This window comes from Dendronephthya gigantea, unplaced genomic scaffold (genome assembly GCF_004324835.1).
Source record: "Dendronephthya gigantea isolate DGI-Jeju-01 unplaced genomic scaffold, DenGig_1.0 000001F, whole genome shotgun sequence".
NCBI classification, from domain to species: Eukaryota; Metazoa; Cnidaria; class Anthozoa; order Malacalcyonacea; family Nephtheidae; genus Dendronephthya; species Dendronephthya gigantea.
In genome coordinates this window covers 2,607,652-2,634,094 of record NW_021163011.1, presented here as the reverse complement: position 1 = coordinate 2,634,094, position 26,443 = coordinate 2,607,652, and the positions used below count along the sequence as shown (strand labels likewise).

Sequence of the window (26,443 nt, the reverse complement as noted above, 5' to 3'; positions counted from 1 at the left end):
TTAAATATAGGAACATATAAAGTTACAAACAAAGACGGAAGGAAGCCTCTTTAACTGACCTTGACGTTCAATTTGGCACAACGTGATTTTGCATATAATTTATTTTCCCAAAGTGTATTCTTCAGCGCATATTTGCTGCCAAGACCATGCAAGTGTTCTTGATTTACACGTGTATTAATCCATCCGTTAGTTTATATTTAGTTGCCGTTATTGTTTTTTCCGAGAAGTGATAACGTCGGATTTCAGTTAAAACGGCTTTTCCTGATTTGCGCCAGCAGCATGCACTGGCGACCTTCTGAGGTATTGCTGTTGCATGAAAAAGGTATGCAAAGACATGCACATGCAAGGCAAGTATGTAAAGTATTAACAGCATCTACGATCAACATTTTACAGTTTCAATTGTTGCCTTGCATATATATCCTTATCATCTCTAGACACACAGGGTTTAGGTGACGACACCCAAACGAAAAAGAAAATTGAGAACAGAAAAGTTAGCGAACACTTAACACGTCAGAAATGGGCCAAATCCCAGACTAATTTCTTTAAGACGTTTTTAAAAATGCTCTTGAGTGTTATAATTATTGTGTCTTAATATAAATTAAATAGTTGGTGTAAAAACGTTGAAACAGTTCTATTTTGACGCGATTTGAAGGCAACATGCGACTGCGCATGCATGAATTTGGTTAATTGAATAAATTATTTATCATATAATTATGTAGCACGTGTCCCTTAATTTTTATGTATATTATTAATAGGTAATAGCATGGTTTCGAGTGCGATTTGGAAAAACATGCACTCGTGAGTTTTTCAAAGACTTTTGAAAAATTTTGAGGTCTTTGAAAAACTCACTCGTGCATGGTTTTTCGAAATTGCACTCGAAACCATATGCTGTTACCTATAGAAACCCTACAGGTGTGTATGCATGCGGATGAGTGCCATTTCCGCGTGTTTAGTGTCATATATCACAGATGAAGATCAACATTGTTTTTAGATGAATAACAGTTTAGTATTTGATGTGTGTTACGGAAGACGTTCAGCATAAACACGGTCAAACACTAAGGTTAGTTCATACTTTAGTTAATTCAGATTTTAAATGTAATAGTGCTGACAGTTATATAGGTAGGTTTAAAACAGTTTGGTTACAGGATACCAAACTACTTGGTTTCAATTGATAAACTATTTGAAAAATGTAACGAGAACTTAAAACTCAAGAGCTTTTGGGCTTCGTCTGGAAGCTATAAGAAGTTAGTTTCTATACTCATTGCAATAGAAATGGCTCGAGACTACTGATTTTAGAACTATTTTAAGGCAGTCTGTCTATCTTAGCACGACACGCTTTTCTCGACGCTGAGCTGCCAATTGTATGCACATATACGTTCGAGATATACAATTTAAACCATCTTAATTAGACTGCAGTTTCGGCCAAGACTGGCAAGACAATTCACTGCATGAAGTCAATTACAAAACGAAGATCAGTTTTAAGTCGGAGCAGTAATGGAGAGAACTCTTATTGATGGTAGCCAAGGAGACATTTCCTAATTTTTTAGAAATTGTTGGTTTTCACTCTTTTTTATTATCCAATTAACGGTTACGTAGATATTATAGATAGTTTGGGCCATGTTTCGTATTCTTAGGATGTTAGACACAGCGGCATGCAGCGAATAAATTCCCAATAATGTTTGATAGATTGCTAACTGACAGACGTCATTAGAACTGGAACGCGATCAAAAATTCAAACAAAATTTGGCTCGCTTTAATTTAATTCTTCACGAATGGATGCTTCTGACATATGTGCCGGAACTCGTGTTAAATCCAGCCACACTTCACGTATAAAAAATGCTTGATTGTTCCGTCATTGAATATCCCATGCATAATTAATGTAGATACATCGCAATGGGAGCTGAACTCCAAACTGTAAAGTGATGTATTATAGGTGATGTACGTCCAGTCGTAATGTAAACAAAACGCTTTGTTTAGATTTTAAACGTTTATTTCTTGATAAAGGACGAATTTCTTGCGTCTTGCATATTATTGCTGGGCTATAGCTAGAAATGGAAATGAGCTAGAGCCTGTGTCTGGACAAATCCGATTGCGGGTCCAGCGTTGTTAGGAACCGATGCGAAAACCCAACTTCGATCATTAACTGCATATTATATAAAGAAACATATATACTATTTGTTCACTGATTTTCCGGTGGACTCGACCATGGTCGAATACGCCATTTTCCGGCGACATGGATCAGTCTAGATATCGGTGTTTTGCCGAACTGAAAACAAGAAATGACCGAACAACTCGTTTCCGTTGGTGTGTCATAGTTTGTATTCCATAATTCAGTGGTGATGATTTTCGGGGAATGAAATACCCGTTTAGGGCTGCAGCCTGAAGGCACACCCTTCGAAAGAACGTTGAAATTGAAATATGCGATTTCCATGTTTTTGATATAATTTGAAAAAAGGCCATATACTACTTTCAACAACCTGTACACCTAAATGCAGTTTATATACCACGACTACCTCCTGGGACCCTCGCAAATCAGTGCCCCTTTATGAATAACTTGCGCATGGAACTACCATGCAGCCACAGATTACAAGTTCCTATATTAGCACAATTGAATGGTTTGCCGTGTAAAACGTGCTTTGTAAAAGCGGCACAGAGTGGAGGTACGATCAATGTGATTTTCAAACTAAGGTTTTGACTCACTTTTGAGCTGCCTAAACCTAACCGTATATATATAGTATATAGTATTTAATCATTAATACTATACGAAACCAACCCTAACCCTATATATCTTACATGCTACGTACTGTCAAGTTGAGATCATTCTTTCTCTAAGATCTAGTATGCTTCAATAGAGAAGTGCGCTTTCACAAAAAAATCTCTCCTTTCTTGGGTTGGCGGCACTGTTTGGAAACTCTAGATCTCGGCGTGGGAGTTCTTTATGGCCGACCATTGAAAGTAATTTAAAAAGCGTCATGCATTTATATACTTAAATAATCACAATCAGAAGTATTAAAAATCCAAGTATGTTGTTGATCGGAACTAGAACGCCTACACACATATCATTAATCCGACAACTGAGTTGAGTCAAGCACATGTCGTAAAGCGATTGTGTGCATGCATTCCATGCATGGAGTGTCTCGAAACACGCTTAGGTACAGCGGTATGATAAAAAAGCTGATAATGTCGGCAAATTTATTCTGTCTTTACTGATTAACGCACTCAACGAGCACGCAAGCTAAGTCGATTCAATTGATGCGTCGAACAGCCATATGCTGATCTACAAACAAATACATGATATACGACTTTCAAACCAGGACGTTCGGCGTATTTATAACCTCGACATTTTACTCTTGTTTACGGAAGCGCAATAAATTACTTGGAATTTTGATTGTCCTTGCACCGGGGGCATAAATGCATGCCAAATTACTGACGTCGTTTAACTAAAACGCTATTCACTGCATGGGAAAATGATGACAGTTATGTTTTCTGAATGTAATAAGCAGCTTTTCCAAATCTCTAGAACTAGATTTAACATTGTGTGCTTGGAAATGCTGGAAGCGATAGAAAAAATATTGATTGAAATTTCATGGATTTTTTTTCACATGATATGTTCAGATGATGGATCATAACTTGTAATTTGTGTTATAAGTCTTTTGAATAGGACCTTGACTAACTGTAGTTAAGTTTTACATATTGTTTATAATGAATTGTCGATTTTCTATAGAGAGAAAGCTAGTTGGGATTTGCCGAATTAAAGATTATACGTTTTTGATCACTTTAGCTTTAGCAACCTCGTACGTACCCAGGGTTGTTCCTCGTGGGTCGAGGTTGACACGGCTCCGCCCGAGGTGCTATATATATAGTCTAGGCCAAAAGAACTCCCTCAGTAAAAATTTTCGCGACCGAGCTAGCTTGGTAATTTAAACTAGGGATGCATGCATGGACGGATCCGAAATAAATCAGTTAATCTTGAACGTCTCGTGAAAAAGTTATAACTCAAAAACATCTTTACTATATACTATGTGAGATGAACTGATTATCGAGATTTATAAAATTTTCGCTCGGAATAATATGTACTTATAAACTTAGACCCTAGTCCATATATATTAACAGGTTTTAGCTATATACATATATATATAGAAAGGTAGCTAAATTTAAACTATATACTTCTCCGGAGATTTAATTTAAAACTTTTTTAAATTGTCGGCTGGTATTGAAAATTGAATGTTGGCTATAGCTACTAAAATGATTATAGCTTATCAGAATTAATCGTGCATGCTAGGCTTGCATGGGCAGCTAAAAACAATTTATATATTGACATAATTAAGTGCTACGTGCATGCACTTATTATCACACGCATTAAAACGACAAACTGATTTAATGAAATTTAAAGTACTCAATCATTAGGAAAGATACTTGTCATGCATGCAGTACAAGAAATTCCTTTAAAAAACGACTTACGTATAATAACATATCTGCAATTAGCTACATATATCTGCATGTCACGGAGGCCGTACATAACTATCTAAATTCTTTATTGGTTTATTAATGGAGAATGACTCAGTTTAACTAAAAATCGAAATATATCACTGCAGAATTGTTGTCTTGTTTTTAAAACTCGATCATATCTTTAGTTTGCAAGATATCGGTTGTTTTCAGCGGAGTATGCTTGGTTTTCTTATCTGCGCGCAGACGTAAATTCGCTCGTATATATATAATAACACGTCTGCGTTAGTGAAACATTTCATGTTCTGGGTCATATATAGTGAAGGCCGCCCTGTTACACGGTGCAATTTTTCTTGCAATTTGCAATGCAATTCTTCTTTTGAAAGATGTAAATTTGGCTACTACCGAATTTTTGTCTTTATTACACTCCATGGCGTTTCTTACACTTACATTTTGAGAACTCATCACTAATTGACATCTCTTAAAAGTAGAATTGCATTGCAAGTTGCAAGAAAAATTGCACCGTGTAGTTGTAATGGGTTCTTGCATGGCTAGTAGCCTATAGTCATTACTTTCCTATCCCTATTATGATATGCACGATCGTTCTTTGAACGGCGCCAAAATCGATATATAGGCCTAAAGGCCCACACAGACCAGACGCGAATTGGCCGAATTGGCAACGCGGCGCGAATTTTCAAAGTTTTTAAGTTTTCAAAATTGAAAAAATTTTAAATTATCATAATATTCTTGTAGATTACATAACAATAAAACATTTTGACTGCTCTAGCGTCGATAGTTTCCAAATTTTGCTTTCAGGATTTAATATATATATATATACCTGCCGCTTTCTAACGTGCTCCACCTAACTTAAATTGGTACATATATAAGATCCGAGCACCCGCGGATAAACTTGGGAGCTGCCAATTTAGAGGTACCGCCGACAATATATTGATTATAGTGTAAACGGGCTTTAAAAACTTTAATCTCTTCTAAGCCTCTTTGGCTTACACTTACAGAGATCTAGAACTTAGCCTAGCTATCAACGTATGGTAAAACACATAAGCGGATGTTTTAATTTTTGGCTACTTTATTGATTTAATCCATGACGATGTGTAGTTAGCTATATTTGCGTATAAGTGACGTTGATTCAATTCATCACAATCTGTTGGTTCCGCTAACGCACAATCGAGGAAGAGTATATATATAAGAGTATATGATATTACCTGCTCTCGCATAAAAGACTGAACAGATTCTACCCTTGTGGTAAGTTACTTTGAATGTTACTTTGGGACGGCTAGCAGCTAGCTATATAGCTATAGGCTATAGCTGATTTTTATACCACCGATTTGATTGAACAAGACCCGTGGGTAACTGCATGAATGGTTAGAATTACTTGTCAGGACAGTTGAACGAAATGTTATAGAGATAATTTTGCAACGTATTTGCGTCAATTTGCGTATTGTATATATTCAGTTTATTCTTTTATTTGCCATGGTTGCCGTAAAACTAAATATGACCAAATATTATATATAACCCTGAATATATGCCACATATTTATGTTTATCATGTTACCTTTATTGCGAGGCTGAACCAAACTAAAGGTTATATACGGAGCATTACCAAAATACAGCGGTTATTTGCCGTACATGCGCGAATCTTTCAAATTGCCTCTCCCCCCTCGCAACATCGTCGGCCGTCCTCGTTAAAACTTTATATATAGCTACGATTTCGTATATACCTCGCCGTGTTTCCCTTGTCTATATACAGCCTATATGCCAGGAGTTCTTTTTCTCCGCACATTGGTTCCATCATGTGTCCCTCCTCACGTCCTCCTCAAGTTGGTCTCACTCTGTCTCTGTTGTCCCACAATTGATGTTCCTTCGTGCACGTGACACCCCTGGCGATGTTGTTCCCCAGTTCATGTTTCTTTGTCGCCCCCTTTGTCACTGAAGGGCTTGTGGTAGGCTTCGTCAAGGAAAATTTTGACTGAGGTCTGAGTAGGGCCTTCGTATATAATTCCGATAATTATTTAGCGCTTAGACGAAATATATTCTCATATTTTCAACTCTTGATACTTTCATATGGATTTAGACTTTTTTTACTGATGGATAATATGTACAATCGTCGCATAAAAAATGACGTTAAAATTTGTTCATGAATTGATGCAACGCTAACGAGAACAAGGGATAGTTTCCAAGAGATATATAGTCGGCCTTAAATGTGAATGAATTTGACCACCATTGTTCCTCACAAAACCCAGCAATATGATAGATACTATTGTTTATCGGTTAGTACTGATCAAGTATACATGTACATGTATATAGCTATGTTTCTAAATGATATGCGCACGTGGGACACCACCTGCTTATAGGCATGCTTTATTTGGGGTCAATTATAACATTGTCTCTAATGTACATAAAATGCCAGAAAAAGGCAAATAAGTTAATAGCAACGAATATGAACAGAAATTATGACATTATTTTCGAGTAATATGGCATCCATCACACCATCTTATTCATTTAATATGTGACGTTTTGTGAACGGAAGCGTAATAAATTGACTCAGCTCAGGTCAAAGGCACAATGAAACAGTCGCGATAAAACGTTGTGATTTACTAATGATTGGCATAAACCTTTGCGACCACGGTAGTCTGTTGTAAAACAAACGTTTGATATGAGCATGTTAATGAGAATGATGTTATGTGCAGCCTTTTGAGTGTTAGTTGACTTAATGAGAACAGTTTGACTTAAATTTATGCCAAATGCAACTTAACACCTGCCTTTTACTCTAAAACAGATATAAAGCAAGATCATGTATTTGGAGTCTGCCGCCTCGTTGTTCCTTGTGTGGTTCGTATGGTATGTTATCACGACTTACATCGAGAGAAGGAAAATGCCCCCGGGTCCATTTCCTTGGCCCCTGATCGGCAATCTCCCGCAAATGGAATCCGACCCGATAAACCCTTTCAAGAAGATCATTGAGAAATATGGCGAGATCGTATCCGTCTCGTTTCCTTTGAGACGCTGCGTGTTGATAAACAACGCAAAACTGGCGCGAGAAGCACGCTTGACAAGAAAGGACGATCTCGCTGGAAAGATAAGAAGCACGATGTACCCGGGTGATGTCATCTTCGGAGAGCGCGATGTCATATGTTCAGACTATGGCCCAGGACATGTATTTCGCAAGAAAATCCTTTCTCTAGGCCTGCATGTGTTTGGGGAGGGTATAGATAAAGCCGAAGAACGTGTCAGCAATGCGGTGCAGAACTTTGTCAATGAAATGGAAGCGCTGGATGAGCAGGCGTTTTCTCCGAAGGACCTCCTTTCGCGGGCAATAGTGTGCCAAATTTGGGAGTGGGTGACATCAAAGAAACTATCACTGCTTCACCCCAAGGTGAAGTTGATAGTTGAATTCAACGACAAAATATCAAAGCTTTGGACTCAATTTACTCCAGCCCAGTTGATCCCTGGTGTTTCCCATCTTCCAACCACATTCAACCGCGAGTTAAGTGAAGTCGTTCGCATGAGGGAGCAGCTATTTGGACCGGAACTGAAATATCATCGGGAAACGTTTGTACCAGAAGTGACTCGTGATCTTACCGACAGCTTTCTTGCCGCGTTCGAAAAAGAAATTGGAAAAGAAAAAGGAGACGAAATCGGTTCCATTGATGACATAAAAGGCTTGATGGTTGATATAGTGTATGCAGGATCGGATACGACCTCGTCCGTGCTTGCATGGTATATTCTTTATATAGTGCTTCACCCAGATGTCCAAACAAAGATCCACGAAGAGCTCGACGAAGTGGTCGGAAAAGGTCGCTTACCTCGGTGGCAAGATACGAAGAACTTGCCGTACTTACAGGCCAGTATCTGTGAAGTGTTGCGTTTGTCGCGTGTTCTTCCTGTGTATGGTACGAACGCCATACGAGACACGGTCATTGGAGGATATCATATCCCCAAAGATACCTATGTCGCCCTTCATATCAACCATATTCACTTTGACGAAAAAGAATGGCCAGAACCACACAGTTTCAAACCTGAGCGATTTCTGAAAGAAGATGGTTCATTTGTTGGCTGGACAGCGAAGCATGGATTTATCCCGTTTGGTCTCGGTCGTAGAGACTGCCCCGGGCAACCCTTGGCAAGAATTATGTTGTGCCTTTTCGTGTCTGCTTTGTTGCAACATTTTAGGATTGAAGTTCCTGAAGGAGAAGCCAGACCAATATTGATGCCATCGGACCCAAAACTTGTTCTACCACCAAATGATTTCACCATCGTGGCTAAGAGGAGATTGTAGACACTCCACGACCCACCGCTTTCTTTTATTGTCTTAAAAATATTCATCTTAAAGATGTCATCGTAAAAGTAAAAAGGTGCTGACAGATAATGACTAATTAATAGCTAACGTTTACCATGTACCAATAAGTAATCATGCATGGTATTTGTAATATTTATGCCTCTTAAATAATACTTGTTTGTCTGTGTATGCATGTGATATGATGATGTAATAAAGTAACTTATTTGAAAATCTAAAAATTTGGGTGGTTGGCTTGTTATCATTAGTTAAAATATGGAATATTTTATGGCATATGACGTCTGTCGAAAAGGACGACACACTAAGCTATCGGGTACCAATTCAAACATGCAGGAACGTGTTCATGTACTGGAGTGACAGACACGGGTTGTACTGAAGCACTTGACACGCAACCCTAAATTTGACAGGAAGATACGGAAGCCCAGACGCGACACATTTATTAAAACAACTTTTTACCTTTTTACATTTCTTAGTTTTACATTTCTTAGTTTTCAATTCTTATGCATGGTTTTACATTTCTTAGTTTTACATTTCTTTAATAGTTTTGCCTTCCTTGGTTCAGTTACATTTATTAGGTTTGCATAGTTGCATTTATTTTGCATTTTCATTTTTTACACTTTTCAGTTTTATAATTTTACGACAAGCTGGGGGTTTGTTTGTCAAATTCATGTGACTGCGCTGCTATCCAAGGAAATCGAGACATAGCTAGTATAAAAGATCTAGCAATCAGGAAGCTTACTTTTATCAGGAAGCGTATTTTCATGGATTTAGCCGGCAATTTACGAGGTAGATGCCTCTACTATCTCTCTAACGTGTCGCGTTTTTAAAAGTGAACATTTCGGCCGATTTAACAAAATGATATGAATAACGAAAGAGAAAAATCAGATAGGTTGTGGGCATATTAGCCAAGGCCAGTTGATGCCACCAGAGACGGTGTCACGGTGGCGTAATAAAACCAAGCTGGCGAGGCGAGCTAGTCCCTAAGAATATCAACTTAATTAATAATGCCGCTATAAATTTTTCGTGTCTGAGAGACCGAGTGTGATTTTAATTAAACTGACTTTAAAAACTAGTGGAATGGTGGATGCTCTGAAAATTTAAATACGTGCATGATTTCCTCATGTTCCTGTTAGATGTCCGTAATTACCGAAAAGGTCCATTGTAAACCACCTGTGTGATTTTTACGTGTTTTGTATATGGACCTGTGAAGTTTTGAAACCACAACAAAACGTTATGGATTGGGGTAAAACGCGGATCCGGAATTGCGGAAACGGAATGCGAAAACGGAGCATATTTTGTTAAACATGGAGATTTTATCAATCCTTTCATTAATACCGAACCCTAGTTTATTCTATGGCTCTGGGGCCGGTTGTTCGAAAGGCGTTTAGCTTAAACGGTGGATAAGTTCAAAATTGAAAACGAAATGATCTATTTATTGAACAATTGAGCTCAACTATTTCGATGTAAATAGTTTAATTTTCAATGGAAGCACATATTTAATGCATAAGATACAGGTTCAGTCATTCACAAGACGTATGAGAGTATTTTTAAACTTTGGCTTATCCACCGTTTAAGCTAAACGCTTTTCGAACAACCGGCCCCTGGTCGTCTGTATGCTAAGAACGCTGGTTGTATTCGAGCGTTATATTTATTTTTTTCACGCGAAAACGGTAGTGAACATTGCCAATGTACATCATAGAAGTTGGACTGACTTAATTATATTAATGTATTGACCGTATAATTATTAATATAATATTTTGACCATAATATTATTATTATTAATATATTGACCATATTTTCCCTTTGGCTTTGATCGTGTGAAGATGGAGTCAAAACTATCAACAATAACTATTAACTGCAAAGTAATAAAAATGTTTTAAAGCAAATCGAATAAATGCTTATAGAAAAACCTCACGAAACACACGGGGAATAACGAGTGATTAAAGAACCGAGCCACAGATTGTCTTGTATAAGGGAAAATTCTTACTTTTGCCAGGAATATCATGACTTGAAAATCGTGAATTAGTCAGTTTACATTCTTTGTTCATTGTTGCTAGTTTGTTAACTGAACTGATATAAAACAATCGGCCGTTTTGAAAAGCGATGATAACACATGTGCAATTATTCATGACAATCGCACATGTACGATTATTATCACCAGTGGAAAAGCCTTAAAAAACTTGAAATATGGAATTCTCGTGTTGCGCTCAGTCGTTCGATATCTTTCAAACCACTCGAAATAAATTCCATATTTCCGCGCAGTATGTATCGTTCTCTATTTATCATCTTGTTACAAGGTTGATAAATATAAAAGAACCGCTACAGGTTTTGCCATTTCATAACTAGGCAGTAACCAATTGTCAACCTTGCAATTTGTATGTTTTAGGCTGTGTATATGGCTACCAAGCGAATGTCATAAATTTATTGTGTAAGCACATTTATTGTGCTTACCAACGTTTTAGTTGATGTTGGTGTAAAAAATACACGCAATTATATCGTATATTCCCCATATGTAAGATCGTGCGGATGATCAGGGCTTTAAGCAGACGCGAACGAATGGTGGACAGAACTGCTGAAGACTAACAATGGAACCTCCTGCAGTCGAATCTTGTAACGTTGACAGGCTGCCGGGAACAAGTGGACGAGCCGATATTTCTGGATGGGTTGCAAATGGTGGTATAAAATTGCGTTGAATTTGAAGAAGGTAACCTTATACTTGACTGTACAAAACATGAGGCATAAGCTGTTGTAGTGATTGCATTGGTATTGGCGTCGATAAAGGTTGACAAGATTGCACGAGTACATTGTTGTGCTGTAGACACTGTTGTCACTGCAACTTCTAGTTCTGTTATACGTGTTAAAATTAAATTTAACATTCTAGCATTCCGCAATTCCGCATTCCGTTTCCGCAATTCCGCATTCTGGATCCGCGTTTTATCCCAACCCAAAACGTTATTGGGATTCAAATGATTACAGATCAGAAAGATACGAGCAATTTCAGAGTCGCCCACCGGGGAAGTGTGAATTGTACTAAAATCGCGTTGCGATTTTGACTAAGAGCCAATCAGATTCCCAGAGACGATAGTTGAGTAATTATGCGGAGGGATGCAGAGGGAGGGATGCGCAAACCTAAATAATGCATGATTTTTGTAAACAATGTTCACATGATGTACTTTTTAAGGACATATATTATATGCAAATGCTAAGGCGGCTAAAATCCTGACCAACTCCTTTATTTCGGAAGTTCGCATCAAGACGAACAATATCAAAACTTCTCAGTCAATATATCAAGTCTCTGCTATAACTATTAGCCATTAGGATTCGTCATTGGTTAGATTATATAATAAATGCGGTGCTGATCAGGCTCAAATCAACCTGCGTTCCGTCTGTCGCCACCTGCTTTAGATTTTGTTGTCGCAAAATCAGATCATACAGCGTATTGCGCGCCATAAATATGATAAAAAACTATGCAAAAAATTGAAATAAATCAGGTCAACTACGTGAAGCCAAGGCTCATACTAAACGTTAATGCTCTGTTATGAGCTTGTTGAGCCAGGCCTTCAAACTGCCTTTTACATCGAGAGAAAATATCGCTCGAAAAATTCATAGTATAATGAGTATTCACCGAGACAACTGATAAATAATCAAGAATGAATAAGAGTAATTGTAATGAGAAAGATGTATAGGAGATGCATGAATCATGTACGAATTTCGTAAACAATATCTAACGATCTCCTTTGTAGTGGACTGAAATACACGTATACATATAATATATATGTATATATGCAAATATATCACTTGACTTGCATGCTGTCGCGGAAGAACACTCGAATTTCGGAAGTTGTCATCACACTTAAAATAACAAAGCCATGCACCCAGTCAATATATCAAGTCTTTTACTTCAATTAATAACTAAGAAATATACATCGCCATCAGTTAGTAATATTAAATAAATACTAAGCTGATCACTCCACGGTGGCGTTTGCCTTTTTGCATGCCACCTGCTTGCAAGAGGCCGAACAGTCTTTGCTGCCACATATAATAAATCTCTAGACTAGTGTTGCATTATTTCATCAATATAAAGTATCACCCTTTGTAGAAAATATAGTCATTGAAATGGTTCCATTTTGTTTCCTCGCTCTCAGGATCATAACCTGCTCCTCCAGCGCAACTTGTGACCATTTGAAAACCTTTTTCCGCCAACTGATCGAAAGCTTTTTCTAGATGATTGTATTTGAGATAAAAGCGATTTGTATATCTTATTTCCTCCCGGGCTGGGTCGCGGGTCTCATTCAAAGAGTCGCCGAACACATCACGCGCTAACGCGACATTACCACACACCAAAATTCGCTGTAGCTTGCGAAATTTCACGTCGGCGACGCCATCACGTCCAAACGCGTAGGTCCCTCGCACGCAGACAGACAGATACCCGCTGGCTTTTTTCTTTGTTTTTTCGACGCTCGTACGGCTTTTGAGATCCTTCGAGAGTGCTTCTTGCATCGAACTAATTTTGAAATATTCAGCCTCAGCTAACAAACGATCCAGCTCGTTGAAGCCATCTGGTAGGGTAAGGCGAAGATTTCTTAAAAAGTCCAAGACGTAGCGAAATAAAACGCCGTCTCTATCGATGAAATAGCGACCTCGAGAATCTTTCGGTGTTCGTTGACTTCCGTTAAACATAGCAGTCAGCAAGCTGCTAGGTTCTTTCGTTAAAGTCCCTAGAGTGGTCGTGTACAGCTGGCCACCGACATTTAAGTCAACCACACTCGAGGGAGACAGAGCTTTGGCATTCTCCTGATTTTCCATAGCGCAATACTTCTCCGAAGCAAGCGCCAGACTCTAAACTGTTTGCAATAACTCGTGGAAGCGGGCATGCGCAGTGTGAGGGAAATAATGAAAAACATCTGCCCACTGCAAACAAGTATCGCATACTAATCAAACAAACTCGCATGGCACAATACGCTGTCCTTGCGGTAGAATATATGGACTGTTTACGTCAGGGAGCTTTGCATTTTGATGCAAAAGCAAGGAGCTTTTCAATGCCTATTGTGGATCTCGATAGCTACAGAACCACGAATTTGGCAGTCTTTCAAAATCAAGATAATCGAAAGCTAAATGTCGGAAGTTATCAAAGGCAATGCGATTATTTATGCGGATATATTAAATATAGGAGCGGTTCAGCACCTTGGCTGCACTTCAATATCTCATACTTATAGTATGACAAGTCTTTATTGGAAACAAAATATGGTTATATGCAAAAAGGCAATGACGCAATATTGCGATTTTTATCGTTTCTATATTTTCCTCAAATAGCCCGAATAAAAGGCTATGTTAGTATGTTTGACTAATTTAGAGCGCTGATGCATGTATTTACCGAAACAAGAAACAAAGTAATTGAAATGCACACTGACCAGAAATAAACTGGAGAGTGCATTCGTTGTGGCGTTGAAACTTTGACACTGCATGAGTATGCAATAAGTGAATGTTAAATTTTCTTCCAAATTTCAACTTCATTTGGTAGAACTGGTAACATACGGAAATGTAACACTTTCGAAAATTTACACATATTTATCAGTCTCGTCCTCGGCGCGTGTTTTATAATCATTGCGTAATCATTGTCTCGCGGGAGAACACGCGCGGAGCGACAGCGAGGCGGGGAACGCGCATGACAGAAAAAGTGTCAAAAAAGCGAGATTTGAAGAAGAACAATGGTCGAAGAAATTAAAGAATCTTTTCAGAACGTGACTATTGAACGTGACTATTGACATCGTAAAGTGGTATGAAACATGAATATTCGTAGGAAATTCCCATAGGCAAAAATCTTTCCGACACAAGATTCATTTGGAAACAACATCTTTCCTGAGGGATGTTAACTTGTATTACGTGTACAGTATCTTTAAAAGAGTGTTAAAAATCAAAATGCTCAAAAAAACGAAACCTTCGTATTTATCAACATTAGATGCAAACTCAGAAGTAGATTTGCATTCATTTGCAAGTTGGAGGGAGAGTTGCATAGTATAATATATAGTATATAACAGCGCCTTTACTATTCAAGGTTATCAGTATAAGACTGGGATTGGAATTATGAACAACGATAATGAACGTTTAAAACTTGCTAGTCGGTTTATGCATAGCTAGTGATATAAGCAACAACCGTCAACCGTGCGCGGCGAAAAGCAATATTTGAAATCTGGTGATGTGTTTGGTCTGCAAAAAAACTTTTTATCAGTTTACGCGAATAAATTAATTAACACTTTGGACTGATCATGATAGTTCCATGTACTGATCCGAAATTAGTGCATATGCACTAACTGGATTTGTTGTCCGGCGTAAATATACTGACAAGGCGAAAGAATCGCCCGTTGAATAAATCAAAATTTTGCGGAGATGTTTCCTTGTTTCGATATCGGTAAGTGCATTAAAGTGCAGTCATTACGCAACAGTCTGGCTGTCATTAATATTTTCAGGTTGGGGGTTTCTTTCTGTCCTTTTGTATCTAAAACATTTGACTGTACAAAAATGAACATTATATCCACGCAAGCCGTTCTAACTTCTATCATAAAGTATACATCTAATCTATCATGCCTTTTACATGTGGTTAGGTGAATGGGTTACCGACGTCGGTGACCTGATCAGCGTCGGGAAATCTATTTCAGTGAAAATAGGGATGCCGGACGTTATATATACATGCAGGGCAACGGGTGCAGTTTCTTATGAAAAGGGCATATTTTTCAGGAATGGGTCACAGATGAGAAGAATATTGCGCACTACAACACATACATCGTACTTAGTTATTGCGCACCCGTAAAGTTGTAAAAACGAAAGGCGACGGGCGCAACTGCACCCGTGGTTCCGCCGGCATCCTGGCCGGGCCTGTCTGTCTGTGAAATATTTTCATATTTGATTGCGTATTGTTAAACTCATGATCGACGGTGGAAGACTTATATATAACAATATTTATTAAAGAAAACTTATACAACTTATATGTGCTGGAGTCAACTACAACTAACGTGTTCATAGATAGACTGACGTCATCTGAATATTAATGTTTATCTTAACATATTTGATTTGATATACTAATAATTTCAAAAGCGTGAAAAATTAATGAAAAATACAAATCAGGGGCCGGTTGTATCAAGCCCGTTTAGCTTAAACGGTGGATAAGTTCAAAATAGAAAGCAAGTCTGCCGTTTTATTCAACAAGCAAACTAAATGTTTTTAATCTTAATACAAAGATACTGTTTACAACTACATATTAAGTGCATAATATTCAAGTTGACTCATTAATATTCAAGAGAGATGTAAGAGTGTTATTTAATTTTGACTTATCCACCGTCGGGCTAAGGCTTGATACAACTGGCCCCTATATTACATCTACATTGCTAAAGATTATTGTCAACAATACCTCAAAAAATATTCACTATATTCCAAGATTTCCTGTGTGTAAATTACCTTAATTCAGCGTTTTAAAAAAGTGCAATGATCGGTCAGTAAGCTTTATCGGAGTGGTTGGCAGAAGTGTGACTAGTTCAATAAAATATTTACAATTTTACGGGTATTTTATTCAACGTTTATTCACGGCAGTTAAGTTGCCCGAAGCCCGGCATATGAAGAAGTTTATCGATTCACAATAACTTGTCGTGTTAACATTCTCTAAACAATTCTTCCTAGGATGAAATGGATTGCGTGTTTTTTTTATTTGACGTTGAGATCAGTTCATACGGAAGGCTTTAATGGTACTCAAGGTAGAGTAAAAACTTAAATTGTGAATCAGGTTTTATATTAACGTTACGTAAACTGATAATGCGATAATTTTTTTGGGGTCAGGGTTGCCAAACAGATGATCCATCTCTGCTTTAAACCGCGTGATGGCATGATAATTTCGCTGTGTTATAAAGGAGGGGGGGGGAGTGCACCGCTCGGTACGAAATTTATTGTTGTGTTGGACAATGGTATGCATGCAGCAACAATGAACAATTTATGTAAATATACACGGGTATAAAAGGGCAGAACGGTATTAGTTCAGGGGATTTTGTAAATGTGCGTGAACTATAGAATAATAAATGTGATATTTTTGATATCTCGGGTTTCTGAGTCGAACGAACTTGGCTAGGTAAACGTAACATTTTGGCGACCCCGCCAGGATTCAAAACCCAAAATGAACACTCGGTCTACAACAAGAGATTTTACAGACGAAAGTGAACTGGTTATGGATGAGCAACCGCAAACGGGTAACGTGTTGTACGAACTGATCGAACAGCAACTGAGGAACATAAGCCAACAAAATGAGCTTCGTATTCAGCAAACGGAACGATTTAATCAAATCATAGGACAGTATGAAGAACGAATCGGGAGAATCGAAGAAAAGCAAGAGCAAGTTATGACGGCGGCAGAAAACTTAAACGAAAGTATAGTCGCGTTAGGAAAACGCGCTGAAGCGATCGAAGTTCGGGGCAAAGCTTGTGAGGATAAAGTCCAAGCCAGTCGAGTAGAACTAACGACTCGTGTGCGACAATATTTTACGGAAGAACTTAAATTGGTTGATGCCAGAAGCAAAGATTATGTCCAGCGATTAGAGGACGAGAAGTCGAGAACCAAGAACTCTCGGTTAAGATTGAACGTTTAGGAAAAGAAACCGCGAGTTTGAGAGCATCGTTGGTGACTCGTTCCGACCAAAGAACAAAACAACCAACCTGGGTATGTCCGGAGCCGAGTGTTTCAACCCCCATGCCACAGCCAGCACGAGAAGACGGTGTTCATAATTGGCCAGTCGGCCCGTTTACCGCACTGAAATACATTTGGGAGAAATGCGACTTCAACAATGAAGGATGGCAGTCTCATTCGGAAGCCAAACTTGTACGATGGTCAAACGTCGTGGGAAGCATACTATGCCCAATTTTGTATAATAGCCGGGATGAAGAGCAGAAAGCGGCATTTCTGGCAACGAGTTTGAAGGGAAGTGCCTTACAAGTGTTGGCAAATTTGTCTAACGACCGTAGACAAAGTTTTGGAGCCCTCGTTAAAGCGTTAGCTAGTTTAGCAATTTTAATATAACTGGAGAATACAAACAGGTTAAACGTCGAGGAAATGGCTTTGAATGTTCGGGAATTGGTTTTATATACTATTATATAACTATCACTACGCCGTATGTGCCCGTGCGCAGGCAACCATAACATTGGGCTGCCTATGTTCATGCAATCGCCATTCGCAATAAACAAAACATTGAAATGCGTTTTGCAAATCCTTATGCACTCTTTGGGTGCCTATTTTTCAGAGATTGCGAGCAGCTGGACTGAAGTTAAACCCCAAGAAATGCGATCTTTTCCAGAGAAATGTACAATTCCTGGGACATGTCGTTAGTCAAGCAGGTATTGCAGTTGATCCTAACAAAACAGATGCTGTCTATACGTGGCCAGAACCCAAGAATAAGACCGAAGTCAGAAGTTTTCCCGGATTATGCACGTATTACCGGAAGTTCGTTCCTCATTTCGCTGACGTCGCCCGACCCCTTCATCAGCTAACGGAGAAGAATAGTGAGTTCGCGTGCACAGAAAAATGCCAAGAGTCGTTTGAAAAGCTAAAACAATTGCTGACTTCAACGCCAATATTGGCCTACCCTAACATACACGGAGAATTTCGATTGGATACAGACGCATCTGACTGTGCTATTGGCGCTGTCCTGTCACAGAACCAAGATGGAGAGGAAAAAGTGATAGCCTACTTCAGCCAAACACTGAGTCAATCGAAGAAGAATTACTGCGTGACAAGAAAGGAACTCTTAGCCGTAGTCAAAGCAATCGAACACTTTAATCATTATCTGTATGGACAGAGTTTTCAAGTGCGAACAGACCATTCAGCGTTGCAGTGGTTCATGAGTTTTCGCAATCCGCAAGGCCAAGTAGCTCGATGGCTGGAGAAACTTCAAACGTACGATTTTAACGTGACACATCGACCAGGATCTAGTTACCAGAATGCTGACGCTTTGTCTAGACGTCCTTGTTATGGAGAAATTGCAGCCAATGTAAACGTTATGAAGAGAGATTTCAGCTGAAGGTGGAAAGAGTGACGAGAAAGGCAAATCATCGAGAAAAGTCCAGGAGTCAACCGGTAGAGACATCCGCCGTAGACGGGGAAAATTGGATTAAAGCACAAGGAGAAGACGAAGACCTCAAAACTTTAATTGATGCACTGAAAAATGGTCAAAGCAGACCGAAGTGGGGGGAACTTTTGGCACAGTGGGACAGTCTTCGTTATGCCGAGGGATTTCGGTGTCGAGTTTGGGAAGACCCCACCGGTAAATCGGAAATACTGCAGCGATTGGTCCCTAAAACTTTACGAAAGAGAATTTTTGATTTCTTACACGATTCAAAAACTGGAGGAAATTTTGGGATTAACAAAACAGTTGGTAAGATAAAAGAAAGATTCTATTGGCCGAAATTAAGAGATGACATAAAAATGTGGTGTGCTCAATGTGATTTATGTTCAGCAAGAAAAGGTCCCTTAAGAAAGATAAAAGCCCCATGCGCTACATACGTTGTGGGATCACCGTTAGAGCGAGTAGCGATAGATGTATTAGGACCCTTGCCAGTTACAGAAGATGGTAACAAGCCATATTCTCATTGCTATGGATTACTTTACCAAGTGGCCGGAAGCCTACCCACTTCCAAACCAGAAGGCAGAAACAGTAGCAAAGGTGTTAGTTGATCAATTGGTATCTCGTTTTGGGGTGCCCATCGAATTGCATTCCGATCAGGGGAGAAACTTCGAATCGCGGGTATTTGCTGAGATGTGCAAGCTCCTGGGAATAAAGAAAACTAGAACAACACCTCTACACCGCAATCGGATGGAATGGTAGAACGTTATAATCGGACATTAGAACATCAGCTGGCAATTTTTGTTAATGAAAACCAGAAAGATTGGGACCAGCATATACCTCTATTATACTCATGGCGTATCGTACAGCAACCCATGAATCAACGGGATTCACACCAGCAAAGTTGATGATGGGGATCACATCAATTTGCTCGAAAACGTTTGAAGATAACAACGGATAGAATGAAAACGAGATACAATGTTGACGCTACAGCAAAAAAATTGGATGTAGGAACACCTGCATGGCTTTATAAGCCCGGAAGGAAGAAAGAAATATCTCCTAAATTATCCAAGCCTTGGGTGGGTCCTTATGTGGTATAGTGAAGCGAATAAATGACCTAGTTTACAGGATACAACTATCAAACCGTACCAAACCCATAGTAGCACTGACATCGAAACAGACTAATGAAGTATGTCGGTGAGAATATACGTTCTGTGCTCCCAAGCAAAGAGAGCATACAAACCGAAGAGGTACAGCAGATAATGCCCAGAAGAAGTATGAGAAAAAGAAGGGAACCGAATCGACTATTAATCTGTTGGAAAATAGAGACAAACGGTGATTGTTATGAATAACTGTATGACTTATTAGCTAAGTTATAGTCCAACAGAGACGGGTTTGGACTTGAGAAGGGGAGAGTGTTGTGTTGGACAATAGTATGCAGCAACAATTAACAATTTATGTTAATATACACGGGTATAAAAGGGCAGAATGGTATTAGTTCAGGGGATTTTGAAAACGTGCGTGAACTGTAGAATAATAAATGTGATATTTTTGATATCTCGGGTTTCTGAGTCAAACGAACTTGGCTAGGTACGGAACATTATATTGAAAAAATATTTCGCGATTTATATCTAATTTTAACGGTTACTTTTTTACAGCAGGTGACATAATTTAAATTTGATATAACACGCGGGGTCATTTGTGATCATCACGTACATGTGCGACGATCTTTGCTATCGAAGAGAATAATCCAAGTGATGGATCGATAACACATTGTGCAAAATCATCCATTTATGCAAAACTTCAAATGGAAATACTTTTATTATTGTTTTACATAGTTATATAACGTTATATCAAATTTAAATTTATGTCATCTTTAAGAGACATTAACCCCCCCCCAAGGAAGCTAAATCCTTTGGAGCCCTCCCCCCACGCGGCCACACGAATACGTTGCTGTGGTGTAAGTGACTGAAAAAAATGGACATTCATTTCAACACATGTCCCACCCATTTAACGAGTTAGCGACCCCAATATATTAGAAGAAGTTGGAACTAGATCTCCCCCAGTAAGTCTAGAGTCAAAATGAACGACTTCCTATAAAATAAAAAGCTTTTATTCACTTCCCTTTATTCTTGTAAGACAATGCAGTCTCTATCATATTTGTCGGTGACGTAAGTTTTGGCAGTTGCATCATGTACTATGTCAATCATGGCTACAACTATTACAATGACACCTTGGTAAAAGTAGCTGGACCTATCAAAAACGCTGATATTGCTGTTGGCAACCTGGAGTCACCGTATGTGACGAAAACAATGATGAAAGACAGCTACAAAGGAAGAAAAAATGTTTACATAAACGCTCATCCTGACAGTGCAGCCGCGCTTCGGTAAGTTTCTTATTAAAACATAAATTGCTGCAATTGTGAAATATCAGAAGGTTCAGAGAACTAGGTGATCGAAGTGATCGTTTTGGAATCTGCTTGTTTTACAGTTGCCATGCATCAACTATATTTTTTGGAAGTAGTGAAACTGATTAGCATTTCACGTTGAGTGTTACACTAGTAGTTTGGAGGAGGTAAAGGGTGACCCTAACCAGTTTATCATGCTGTTCTTGGTCAATTCCATGCATTCCATGCAATTCTCGGTCAACTCCGAGCAGGCTTTGTGAAAGGCAAAAAACCCTACGTATAATGAGATTGGGTCATTGGGATGGTCATGCATGTGGAAATCAGTAATGACTTTTTCGGTCCCTTGAGCATTGAGGTGTGAGGGAAATCAGAAAACTTCAGGTGGAGTGCGTATAATACGGTTCCCGCACACATGCCTTCTTCAAGGCTCCATCCATGGTTGCGTATGGTGTTCGTAACTATGGTGACAGCACATTTATACAACCCTCTTTTACTTAGAATAACTTGGCATGCCCAGTAATATGACAAGTGGGCCTCTTAACTGCGTAATAACTTTTGTAAGCCGCTTTGACATCTTTATACGCCGCGACGATTCTTCATTTATCTTTAATGTTTTACATCGAATGTCGTCGGCCCACTTCCCTTTCGAATTTGACGTTTAAAAGAGGCTATGTAATATTCGAAAATCCCAGCTACGTCGACTAAAGGTCCACTTCGCATATAGCACGCTTCTGGATACATTCAATTTCTTCCGACAGAGAATTAGGAAGGCTACGATGGAATAGTTGACTTGCCCAAGCTGTTAAGATAGAGCTAGAAATAGTAGACTCATCGATTGTCTTAATGTACACTTCCTATGTTGTGAAAAAAAATTGAAGTGGGTAAAGCCTTTGTAGAGTTAGTTATAGATAAAAGATGGATGGTAATAATAATACGTATTCTGTGGTTAAGGGTACTTTTTTTACACGTGTTTTCCAGCATGCCTTGTTGGCTATCTTTGTACTTTATTATCCAACCGTTGTCCATATACACTGTCATTTGCAAGGCTAGTGAGAGGGAGAGGAACAACTTGGGCTCGGACTGACTGCAAGTAATTAGCTGTGGATGCCTTTGTTGATTGCGAGCAATATGCTTCACGCCAGGAAACGCGTTTTATAAGCGTGTTGCTTTTTTGTACTTTTCAGGCTCGCTGGATTTGATATCATGAGCCTTGCTAACAATCATCTCAACGATTTTGGTGAAAAACCAGTAAATTATACAATGAAAGCTCTGGCCGATGTCGGAATAAAAAGCTTTGGTACGAATTTCGGCGAATACGACACGCCACAGGTATACTTTTCCTACGTGAAGCAGGACTTTATCAGTGATGGGCCGCGGGTAATGCTAAGAAATCGTAATTATTAGGATATAATCATTTTGTTTATTTTCTTTCAGAAACTCGTTGGATTTATCCGTCTACTAATTCGAATTTAAGACGAGTTTCTGGTCCAGACGGGATTCCTGTCTAACTTCCCCGTCTGTTTAGACGGGAAAGTTAGACAGGAAAATTCGGCCGGATTGACATCAGACGAATCAGACGAGTTTCCCGTCTTCGATAAGTTTCCCGTCTCTAATATATGAATTCGACTATTACCAAATTTGTCCGAGGTTCCGTGTGAACGCAGGCTATAGGAGGTCTATTTCTGTTCATCGTATGCGTGATGATGTCGCATGTTACTCAGGCTCGTAAACGTCAGGCGCCAGTCCTCAAAGCCACAGCTCAAGTGCGAATAGCATAACAGAAACAATACAACAACTGCGGCGCATTAAAATTATTGCGATACAAGAATAATGGTTTCCCTTTTTTAAAAATTCTTCCAGCGATCAGTAATACTAGAGAAAAAGGGAGTAAAAATTGGGTTTCTCGGTTATTGTGATGTGTATTTTCGAACTCGTGATAGTTGCTCGAAGATACGAAAAACGTACGATGCTGGACCAGCCATTTATAGTAACCGCATTGCTGAAAGGGATGTTCAGCATTTAAAGGTAGAGTAAATAGAAAAACCAGAAACCTTTAAATTAAAATCTACGATATAATTTCATATAATTGCTTACTGGAGGATTAAAGAGTCATAATTTCGAATGGAAATCATACGCGTCTCAAATTTGAGCCAGAAAAACGAAGCTATAGGCCTTATAGCGATGCCGACAGTGCAATGCTCTTGTCAGAGGTAAAAGCCGAGCGTAGTTAGTGTGGATTTAGGATGATAATGCATGCGAATAGACCTCGTAACGGCGACTGTTCGATTTTCTTTTTTTTAAGGGTCAAGGCGTTGATGTAGTTCTAGTCTATATGCACTGGGGTAGAGAATACAGGCTCCGTCCTAACAGACGCCAAAAGCGTATAGCTGAATATCTTCATTCACTCGGTGTCTCGGCTGTGATTGGTGCACATAGTCATACACTACAACCTCACAGTAAAACGAAGAATCAGCTCACCGTCTATAGTCTTGGGAACTTTTTATTTCCTCAACATAGAACAAGATTTTGGGCAAGTAATTCTTTGCACTTTATACCATTGCTACGACGATAAGCCATGTACCTCATGTGCATTGAAACGTTTCTTATTGCGTCCTTTTGTGGCCCATATCTTTAATGATGAAAAAAACCCTTTCGACTGTGCGACTTGAACTAACGACCATGCACTCCATGTAATCACGGTAAACGAAAATATTTTTCCGCATCCCCTTAGAGCTTCATGCCTAACACTAGCTACTGTGTGATGATTTTCCTATGAAAGAAAACTAGTACTTTTCCTATAATTCCGTACCAACTGAAGAATTTGCATGTACGAAATGATATCTTAGCTGGTCTTGAACTTGATTTTCTTTTTACCCCGTTTTGAATCGTTTTACTCTATATATAACCTGCTCTAGCGCAACAAGGGGGATTTCGTTTTTGACTTAGGCTTTATTTAACGCAATAACGTTACTTTTCGGACACGACAGCTATTAATATGAATAAATACACATTTAGATTTTCCGCGCTAAACACGCCCGTAAAGTAATGAGACTAACAAAGAAAAGGATTGCTGAGTTTGAAAGAAAAGCCTCAACTCAAGTGGGCCCAACAACGTTCTCCAGGATTCTTCGACTGCGTGTCACCAGGTATTTAAAGACAGCTAGCAGATGTTAATTAAAAAAGTTCATGCATAATAAAGACATTCATCGAAGAGTATATACAGTATGATAGTATAATATCGCAAAATTTTCGCATTAGGAATTAATTTTCGGTTTATAAAAGGTTATTAGGTTGGAGGTTTAGGTTAAAAGGATTCAGACCTCGCTATATAAATAAATTCCTAGTGAGTTACCATATTAATCTCTCGTTTTATTGAATCGCCTAATGCATGTATGTATCGCGCTTTTCCTGTATCGTGGTATAATATAAATTATATAATAATTGTACACTTTACTTCATTCAATCGCAATGTCAAGTAACCATCTTATTTTCCCTTGTAGAAAAGGCGTGGAAAGTGCATCATATCTCCCTGTGCAAATTAAGTTTGATCCTACACACAAGACTTTACAACCAACATTGACAAACGGCACACATTGGATTGAGGTGTGTTCACCAGAGGATAAAGAATGTTCACGCATGAACGATACCCGCAGAAAGGGTAAAAATCTGCACCTATAGCTGTCTAAAAAGGATGATCACCGGCGACACACTCCGATATTATATACAAGACAATACATGGATTTATATAGCTGTTCAAGAGGTTACAATCACGGCACTATGTCTGCATATAAGGGAAACGTATAAATAATAGATAAGTATATACCTGAGTGCGAGGTCTTTATTTAGGAAAAACACACCGAGGACTGTACACTAGTTTTGCTTAAATTTTTAATGCATTATTTCAATTAAACAACATAACTAATGGCTGCTTATGCTTTTGCCGCATACATAGACAACTGCAAAAGTTCTTGTCTTTAGTTATCTTGCATGTTTGGCCATTATACACCTCACACATGCAGTTATAACTAACCGTCTGACGCTATATCAGAAGTAAAATATTTGTTTGGTTGCGAGTGTAAATACCTCAAGAGGGACGCGGCCCCGCTAGAGAAACATTGATTTAAAATTTCTAAGGTTTCGTATAGATACTATACGAGCAATAATAGAGCACTTGGAAAACTACTATGGCACCATGAATAGCGCCATCCAGCCTTCGTATAACCGGTCCTGCTCATCAGTGTATCCTCACAATAATGCTCGAGCCGGCGGTAGGTGGCATATGCGTCAGCGCAGAAATTCAGCTTAGGAGAATACCTCCCATTTTTAAAGTGTTTCTGCGCATCTGTTCTGCTAATAACAAATCATAGACTAGACTACTTGATTTAAAATTACTGAAATTTAGCATGTCTCTTATTTTTCTAACCAACTCAAAATCATTTAGAACTATAGTGAACCAAAATAATGTCAAACATTCTGACCGTTATTGACATGTTTAGAAATATATAGATATTGAAAATGTAAGCAAAGTGTTCGTTTAGCGACTGTAACATACCTTTAAATGATGCCTTTGACGTTTATTATATATTGTACTAAATTTTATAGGATGACATATAAGACAAGTATTCTTTTTGATAATTAATTTAAGGAGAGTTTCGGAGAAATTCAACGGCACCTGCATAGGGCAAGTTCGGGGGGGGGGGGGTGGTCAAAAATCGCCCAAATTTTTGAATTATTATACAATGTGGCCGAATTTTAACTTTTACCAGATTTGTAACAATAAACTTCATTTTATCAGTTGGTTTAACAACGATTATCAGAAAGAATGTAGTGACCTTATTTGGCAAGAAAACTGATTCTGCGGCAAAGCGCCGGATGTGCTTTCAGGAAAATGTAAGTGACGTACCAAATAGAATACATATATGTAATATATATTACAAAATTTGGTTTCAAAAATTCTGGCTATATGCAACTGTTTTTCAGTTTGCCCGAAATTTTGGCTGAACGTTGCCCGAATTTCTTGCCGATGATTCTCTAAATTTTGGTGGGCAGCCCCCCCTGCCCCGTACGCCTATGGGCACCGGCATCCGCAACGTGCTCGTCAACAATGGCATTGATCCACGATCAATGCCATTTAAGGAAACAATGCATCGTGATTTTCACCAATTTTCGGTGCATACCAGGCG

At 38.8% G+C, this 26,443-nt stretch overlaps 3 protein-coding genes across 4 annotated transcripts; 2 read left to right on the top strand and 1 right to left on the bottom strand.

Moving 5' to 3' along the window:
* The first annotated feature begins 973 nt into the window (after positions 1 to 973).
* On the top strand, positions 974 to 8,972 carry LOC114529302 (steroid 17-alpha-hydroxylase/17,20 lyase-like). Of its 2 annotated transcripts, none has more exons than XM_028551060.1 (2): positions 974 to 1,060; positions 7,243 to 8,972. In XM_028551060.1, the coding sequence occupies exon 2, from the start codon at positions 7,258 to 7,260 to the stop codon at positions 8,740 to 8,742; it is 1,485 nt and encodes a 494-aa protein (XP_028406861.1). In that variant the 5' UTR covers positions 974 to 1,060; positions 7,243 to 7,257; the 3' UTR covers positions 8,743 to 8,972. The 2 variants fall into 2 exon arrangements, with proteins under 2 accessions (XP_028406861.1, XP_028406869.1); XM_028551068.1 differs by lacking the exon at positions 974 to 1,060 and adding an exon at positions 5,459 to 5,709.
* Positions 8,973 to 12,645: 3,673 nt separating this feature from the next.
* Positions 12,646 to 13,702, bottom strand: LOC114526567 (BTB/POZ domain-containing protein KCTD12-like). Its single transcript, XM_028548169.1, has one exon. The coding sequence runs from the start codon at positions 13,564 to 13,566 to the stop codon at positions 12,847 to 12,849; it is 720 nt and encodes a 239-aa protein (XP_028403970.1). The 5' UTR covers positions 13,567 to 13,702; the 3' UTR covers positions 12,646 to 12,846.
* A 2,621-nt stretch (positions 13,703 to 16,323) lies between these two features.
* Positions 16,324 to 25,748, top strand: LOC114527664 (capsule biosynthesis protein CapA-like). The gene is made up of 7 exons (XM_028549375.1): positions 16,324 to 16,505; positions 20,993 to 21,239; positions 22,445 to 22,589; positions 23,121 to 23,285; positions 23,563 to 23,790; positions 24,276 to 24,406; positions 24,761 to 25,748. Exons 1-7 carry the CDS (start codon positions 16,433 to 16,435, stop codon positions 24,936 to 24,938), a joined length of 1,167 nt encoding a protein of 388 aa, XP_028405176.1. The 5' UTR covers positions 16,324 to 16,432; the 3' UTR covers positions 24,939 to 25,748.
* Positions 25,749 to 26,443: the final 695 nt, after the last annotated feature.